At 47.1% G+C, this 8,148-nt stretch overlaps 1 protein-coding gene across 2 annotated transcripts in view; it reads right to left on the bottom strand.

Moving 5' to 3' along the window:
- Positions 1-5,880, bottom strand: part of GTF3C2 (general transcription factor IIIC, polypeptide 2, beta 110kDa) — a 34,246-nt gene extending 28,366 nt beyond the window's left edge. The window contains exons 1-2 of one of the 2 annotated variants that reach the window (XM_011949757.1): positions 5,585-5,616; positions 4,930-5,029 (exon numbers count right to left, since the gene is read on the bottom strand). In XM_011949757.1, the coding sequence (XP_011805147.1) occupies positions 4,930-4,938 (9 nt within the window). In that variant the 5' untranslated portion in view covers positions 4,939-5,029; positions 5,585-5,616. Of the gene's footprint in view, positions 1-4,929; positions 5,030-5,584 lie in introns of both variants that reach the window. The other variant, XM_011949764.1, reaches the window with a different exon arrangement.
- Positions 5,881-8,148: the final 2,268 nt, after the last annotated feature.

Here is an 8,148-nt window from a genome sequence, read left to right as displayed (position 1 = left end):
GCACTCAGCTAATTTTTGTATTTTTAGTAGAGATGGGGTTTCACCATGTTGGCCAGGCTGGTCTCGAACTCCTGACCTCAAGTGATCCGCCCCTCGGCCTCCCAAAGTGCTGGGATTACAGGCGTGAGTCACTGTGCCCAGCCTGATTTGATTTGAAAAGACAAATAACTACATGCTTTTCAAGAGATGCCTTTGTATTTTCAAAAAACAAAGATAAAATGTACAGGGCAAAATCTAAGCAAAAATATCAGGAGGAGTTCTGATGACAATAGCAAAGCCGAATTTAGGGGGAAAATATTAAATAGGAATAAAAGGAGTAGTAGTATTTTTGAGACGGAGCCTTGCTCTGTTGCCCAGGCTGGACTGCAGTGGCGCAATCTTGGCTTCCTGCAACCTCTGCCTCCTGGGTTCAAGCAACTCTCCTGCCTCATGCTCCTGAGTAGCTGGGATTACAGGCATGTGCTACAATGCACCGCTAACTTTTGTATTTTTTAGTAGAGACGGGCTCTGGCTGTGTTGGCCAGGTTGGTCTTGAACTCCCGACCTCAAATGATTTCCGCCTCAGTCTCCCAAAAAGCTGGGATTACAGGCATGAGCCACTGTGCCCAGTCCAAAAGGGAGTAGTTTATAATGAATAAAACTTCAAATCATATAAAAGATATAAATGTTATGGACATTTAAACATCAAACAACAGCATCAAAAGATATAAAGCAAAATGTTCATGACACAGAACAACAATAACTTCTTTTAATCATTGACAAAGTCAATAAGAACAAAACATATAACTAAAATAAATATTCCCCCCTATATTGGTTCAGTTGCACAGAACAGAAACCTCTCCAATCAGTTCAAGCAGAAAGGAATTCACTACAGGGTATTAAACAGTTCTTATCAGTGGTTCACAAAGTGTGGCCCCAGAAACAGCAGCATCAGTATCACCTGCAAATTTGTTAAAATGCAAATTTCTAGTCCTACCCCAGGCCTACCGAATCAGCAATTCTGGATGGGGCCAGCACTTTGTGTTTTAACAAGCCCTTCAGGGGATTCTGACGCACACTCAAGCAGAAAAACACTTGCATAAATGATCACGAGGAGCGCTGAGGGAAAAACAGTTGGTAGGAACAAGTGCTTATCAAACTGGGAAGTTGCTCTTATTTACAGCTGCTGGCTCAAGAATCATATGCTAGGCTGGGCGCAATGGCTCATGCCTGTAATCCCAACACTGGTTGGCCAAGGTGGGAGGATCACTTGAGGCCAGGAGTTCAAGATCAGCCTGGGCAACACAGCAAGATTTTGTCTCTGTAAAAATTTTTTTTTGAAAATTAGCTGAGGCTGGGTGTGGTGGCTCATGCCTGTAATCCCAGCACTCTGGGAGGCTGAGGCGGGTGGATCACCCAAGGTCAGGAGTTCCAGACCAGCCTGGCCAAAAGTGGTGTAGCTCCAACACTACTTTCTTGAAATATTCACTTTTCTTGAGAAGCAATTCACAAGCAGTAAACTTTCAGAGTTTTACAAAATTTCCTCAGTTTTTTACAGTTGTCTCACACCTATTTGGCAACTTTTCTGTTTGAAAACTCACCTCTTTTGTCTTTCTAAGCATTCAGTTTGTTTTAGTTTGCTTCTTTTACTTTTTTGGAATTGTTTTTACAAAACTTTTATTTAATATAAAATACTATCAAGACAGCAGCAAAAGGCCAGGTGTGGTGGCTCACGCCTATAATCCCAGCACTTTGGGAGGCCGAGGCAGGCGGATTACAAGGTCCGGAGATGAGACCACGGTGAAATCCCATAAAAATCTACTAAAAAATACAAAAAATTAGCCCAGCGCAGTGGCAGGTGCCTGTAAGTCCCAGCTACTCGGGAGGCTGAGGCAGGAGAATGGCATGAACCCGGGAGGGGGAGTTTGCAGTGAGCCGAGATTGTGCCACTGCACTCCAGCGTGGGTGACAGAGTGAGACTCTGTCTCAAAAAAAAAAAAAACAAAAAACCCCCACAAAATTTAGCTAAGCGTGGCAGCACATCCCTGTAATCCCAGCTACTCAGGAGGCGGAGGCAAGAGAATTGCTTGCAGGAGGTTGCAGTAGCCAAGATTGCACTCCAGCCTGGCAACAGAGCTAGACTCCACCTCAAAACAAAACAAAACAAAAAAGATAGCAGCAACAAACATCTATGGTTCAACTTAGTTTTTTGTTTTTGTTTTCATTTTTTTTTGAGACAGAGTCTCGCTCTGTCTCCCAGGCTGGAGCGCAGTGGCACGATCTCAGCTCACTGCAGCCTCCGCCTCCGGGGTTCAAGCGATTCTCTGCCTCAGCCTCTTGAGTAGCTGGGATTATAGGCATGTGCCACCATGCCCAGCTAATTTTTGTATTTCTAGTAGAGATGGGGTTTCACCATGTTGGCCAGGCTGTTCTCACCCAACCTCAGGTGATCCACCCACCTCCACCTCCCAATCAACTTAGTTTTAATAGAAACAATAACTCTTTCATATTAAAATTTCTTTCCCCTGTCACCCAAGATGGAGCCCAGTGTTGTGATCAGGGCTCACTGCCACCTTGACCTCCTGGGCCCAAGTGATCCTCCCATCTCAGCCTCCCAGGCCACTGGGACCACATGCACACACCACCAGGCCTAGCTAATTTTTGTTTTTTTTTTGTAGAGACAGGGTCTCAACTATCTTACTCAGATTGGTCTCAAACTCCTGGGCTCGTGATCCTCTCGCTTCAACTTTCAAAGTGCTAGGATTACAGGTTTGAGTTACCACGCCCAGCCTATAACATATGTATAAAGACAAAGCAACTAACATTTAAAAAAAAAAAAGGGTAGGAGCCTGGACAACATAACAAAACTGTCTCTACAAAAAAAAAAAATTTTTAATTAGCTGGGTGTGGTGGCACAGGCCTTTAGCTCTAGCTACTCGAGAGGCTGAGGCTGGAGGATCGCTTGAGCCCAGGAGTTCAAGGTTACAGTGAGCTGTGATCATGCCACTCCACTCCACTCCAGCCTGGGTGACAGAGCAAGACCTTGTCTCAAAAAAAAAAAAAAAAGTGGAAACCAATATAATGACTCTTGGCAAGCATTCAACTCAACTAGTGGAAGCAGACTGACCAGGTCTACAGGAGAAAAACCTTCAAGCTTCCAGCATTTAGAGAGGAAACAGGGTATGTCAGTTAACATAAGGAGCTAAATGGAAATCATTTAAGAGAGCTTCTATACACGTCTTAAGGATTTTCTAGGCCAAGTGCTGTGACTCAGGCCTGTAATCCCAGCACTTTGGGAGGCCAAGGCAGATGGATCACTTGAGGTCAGGACACTAGCCTGGCCAACATGGTGAAACCCCATCTCTACTAAAAATACAAAAATTAGCCAGGCATGGTGGCAGGCTCCTGTAATCCCATCTACTTGGGAGGCTGACACAGGAGAATCACTTGAACCCAGAAGGTAGAGGCAGAGATCACGCCACTGCACTCCAACCTGGGTGACAAGAGGAAGATTCCGTTTTGTTTTGTTCTTTGGATTTTTTTTTTAAGGATTTTCTACATCAGTATACATATATTTATCTCATTCTTCCTAACTGCTGTACAGCATTCCACAGACTTAGTTATTTAGACAATCTTCATTTAATGAACAATCGAGTTAAAATACTATTGCAAAAAATACTGCAATAAACATCCTAGTACAAATCTCTTCATTAATTCATCAATAAGAGATTTTTCTCGAATAATCATCTGAACATGTAATTACTGTACTACACTGAATATGCACATTTTCAAAATTTGATACTACCAAACAGCTGACCAAAACTAAAACAATTTATGTATATTAGTACCCATTTTATCACACCTTTACTGTTTTTAATTTTCGCCAATCTGATAGGTGAAAGAATTCTTCCCCACTCTATTTATTTACGCTGATAATAATTGGTGTTAGCAACTTCTTTCTATATATTGGACACCCACATGTCTTTTATGAATTGCCTGTACATACAATTTGCCTGGCCGCGCACAGTGGCTCACGCCTGTAATCCCAGCATTTTGGGAGGCCGAGGCGGGCGGATCACGAGGTCAGGAGTTCGAGACCAGCCTAACCAACATGGTGAAACCCCATCTCTACTAAAAATACAAAATTAGCCAGGCGTGGTGGCACGCGCCTATAATCCCAGCTACTCAGGAGGCTGAGACAGGAGAATGGCTTGAACCCGGGAGGCGGAGGTTGCAGTGAGCCGAGATCGATGCCACTGCGCTCCAGCCTGGGAGACAGAGCGAGACTCTGTCCCGGGAGGCGGAGGTTGCGGTGAGCCGAGATCATGCCACTGCACTCCAGCCTGGGCAACAAGAGCAAAACTCCGTCTCAAAAAAAAAAAAAAATACACTTCTCATGGAAGGCAGCAACAGGATGTGTGACGGTACAAATTTTGGATACACAGTAAAGGAATAGATGATCAGTAAATTCGTACCAGAGTTTCTAAAATCTTCCACTGCACCCCAATCTGTCTGGTTCCCTTGCTGCTGCTCCAGGATGCCAGCCTGACCTCCCCAGCCAAGAAAACGTAATGACACAACACTGCACCTCAAGTATGAAATTACTTTAAACACACTGCTTGGCTTAATATATTGTTTCCTAAAGTGTTCCTAGGGTACAACTGGCGGTATGCAAGATGATTTTAATGGTACGAAAACGAACATTTTAGTGACTAGTGCTTTTATTTCAACTTTCATAAACAATTTCAAGTAGCCCATGAAACCCACGGTTTCATTTATATTGCTTAGGTCGAGACTAACGCATTAAAATTTTTTAAGTCAGTCAATTTAAAGAGAACTATTCAGAAAACAATAGTACAGTTGATAAAAAGAGATTGCAAAAACTGTGACGATGGCACGGGATTGACTTAAAATTGTATATGCCTCTGGAACAAAGAGGTTTGTTCATACCCTATACATCCCTCCAACAAAGCGAGTTGCCTCTGGCGGAGTTGAAGTCGCCACCTCTGACTTCCCCAGCAGACAGCCAACTTGCCACGGGACAAAAGGACTAGACAGGGAAACACAACTGGCCCTTGGCTACGCCAATGGCGTTGCAGCGCGCGGGGCACAACCTTCGGGGTTAAAGAGCCTCCTCGAGGAAGAGGTTGGGACACAGCTAAAACAGATTGACCCATAACCACTCTAGGGACCATCACCTGCCCTTCTTCAGTCCTGGGCGTGAAGGCAGATTTCTCCACTAGCCTGTGCGGGAGAGGAGCCCTGGTATTTCTAAGACCAAGGACTACTGCAGGTTCGCCGAGTTCGAGGGACGCTATGTATGCCGCGTCTAGGCCCAGACACAGGCTTCTGCGTTACCGACACCGCGTGGGGGAGGAGGGCAAGACCCGAGGCTTGCAGAGATGGGGGGTGCACAGTGGCCACAGTAGGGAAGGTGCGGAGCATGATGGTGCTCTGTAGGAGCGCAGACGCTGAAAGGCGCGCTGCTGTGGCTGGGAGAAGAGTGCAGCCAGGAGTTTGTTCCCAATATCTTAGTGCTACGGCAAAAGAAGGGGGAGGAGTAATCGTGGGGCCCCCCACACACCCGCTGCGGCGGTACACTCACCCTCGCCAAAGTCCTTCCGGAAGTCTAAGTTCGAAGATGGCGCCGCCTGTCTGGTCGCGGTCTTATGACGAAATCTTGTTAGCTGCTCTTCACTGACGCCCCCACCCCAGTGCACAAAGTAAACATGTGTGCTTGGTCGGGAGTCGGTGCCGGGCTAGTTTTCTCTTAGACTCTGGATTCCATAATGCAGCGCGGCCAGAGTCACCGAGCCCTCCGGAGCCGGCCGAGTTCCAGGGCGTTTTCAGCGGCGCCAGGGACACTGCACGGCCTCATGGGAGTTGCAGTGTCAAAAAGGGCAGATCGACGCCTGCGCGGCCAACGGGTTCCCACGCGGCCTCGACGGGAGCCGGGAGGAGGCGGACTCCCAGGCCGGGCTCGCGCTTTGGATCGCTGAACCCTGCCTTTCCGGCTAGACTGCCGCGCCTGTAGCCGGAAGAGCCAGCTAGACCTGAGAGTCTGTACCTGCAACCCGGGCGGCGTCCGAGCCCAAGACGGAGTCTGAGAGACAAAGAAGTCTAGCCGCCGGGCGCTGTAGCGAAGTCAGGGATGGGCCCGAGAGAGCTTGGAAAGAGGACAAGGAAGGGAAGTAGGAGGAATAGAAAAGCATGGCTTTGGCTGAGCATGGTGGCTCGTGCCTGTAATCCCAGCACTTTGGGAGGCCAACGCGGGGGAGGATCACTTGAGCCCAGGAACTCGAGACCAGCCTGGGCAACATAGACCCGTTTTATTTTTATTTCTTCCTGAGACGGAGCCTTGCTCTGTCCCCAGGCTGGAGTGCAGTGACGCGATCTCCGCTCACTGCAAACTCCCCCTCCCGGGTTCAAGTAATTGTCCTGTCTCAGCCTCCCGAGTAGCTGGGATTACAGGCGCCCGCCACCACACCCGGATAATTTTTGTCTTTTTAGTAGAGAAGGGATTTCACTGTGTTGGCCAGGCACGTCTCGAACTCCTGACCTCGTGATACGCCTGCCTCGGCCCCCCAAAGTGCTGGGATTACAGGCGTGGCCACCGCGCCCGGCGAGACCCCGACTCTATTTAAAAGAAAGAAAGAAGGCCGGGCGCGGTGGCTCACGCCTGTAATCCCAACGCTTTGGAAAGCCGAGGTGGGCAGATCACTTGAGATGAGGAGTTCCAAGACCAGCCTGGCCAACTTGGTGAAACCCCCGTCTCTACTAAAAATACAAAATTAGCCGGGCATGGTCGTGTGCCTGTAGTCAGGAGGCTGAAGCAGGAGAATCGCTTGAACCTGGGAAGTGAAAGTTGCAGTGAGCCCAGATCACGCCATTGCACCCTGGCCTGGGTGACAAGGCGAAACTTTATTTCAAAAAAGAAAATAAAAAAGAACAATGTGGCCTGAGTGGGGCAGGCTGTACTATCTATGAGAGTGGGCCCTGGCCTTGGTCCTTGACCTTGGTCGGAGGGTTTGCCCCATTCCGTCAAAGGGAGGTGAGATTTGGTGGAGAAGGAACGAATGCAACAGGCTTCTGTGTTTTCCTGAGGCATGTAAAGCCATATAAATGTCACACGTCTCTTTTGCTGTTACCAAGATACTAAAAAGAAAAAAATAAATTTCACAAGTCTCCCCATACCTGGAGGAGTAAATATGGAGAACGAAAGGGTGGAGTAAACAAACCTTTCTCTGCCCGGGTAATCTCACTCATTAAATTCCCTTGGTTGGACAAAATATATAAGAAAACTATCGGAGGAGAGAGCTAAGACCTATAAGAGGGAGGAAGAGGACACCTAGTCCCATGAGTCTTCCTCTTTCTTTGTCTTAGCTAGCAATGCTTGTGTGATGGACAGCTCTCAGTTTCAAGCATTTACTTCTGTACTGAACAAATCTGCCTCTTCATTCCTGCTGCTTCAGATTAAGCTGTCTTTGACTTAAACTATTGCAAGATTTTTTTTTTTTTCTTTTTTGAGTCGGAGACTTGCTTTGTCTCCCAGGCTGGAGTGCAGTGGCACGATCTCAGCTCACTGCAACCTCCGTCTCCTGGATTTAAGCAATTCTTCTGCCTCAGCCTCTGGAGTAGCTGGGATTACAGGCATGTGCCACCACACCCGGCTAATTTTTGTATTTTTAGTAGAGATGGTGTTTCACCATATTGGCCAGGCTAGTCTCGAACTCCTGATCTCAAGTGATCCGCCTGCCTCAGCCTCCCAAAGTGGGATTACAGGTGTGGGCCACCACGTGAGCCACCATGCCTGGCTGCCAGTGTCTTTTTTAAAATAAATAATTCTATTTATTCTGGAATAAGGCATTCACATGGCTCAAAATACAAAAGATACCAAGGGTATTTGTAAGGTGAAGACTCCCTTCCACCTCTGTCTCCAGCCACCCAGGCAATTAATAAGTCTCTTCTTTTCAGTCCAAGAAATTTTATGTATTTATACCCAAATGTAAATACAGTTGTCTCTCAGTATCCATTTGTTGAGATTTTCTCCTGGACTGGTGGATACTAGTATCTGTGGATGCTCAAGTCCTTTATATAAAATGGCATAGTATGGCCAGGCACGGTGGCTCACACCTATAATCGATTTTCTCCTGGACTGGCAGATACTAG

This window comes from Colobus angolensis, unplaced genomic scaffold (assembly GCF_000951035.1).
Source record: "Colobus angolensis palliatus isolate OR3802 unplaced genomic scaffold, Cang.pa_1.0 Scaffold109, whole genome shotgun sequence".
Lineage (NCBI taxonomy): Eukaryota > Metazoa > Chordata > Mammalia > Primates > Cercopithecidae > Colobus > Colobus angolensis.
This window is presented reverse-complemented; position numbering and strand designations above follow the sequence as displayed.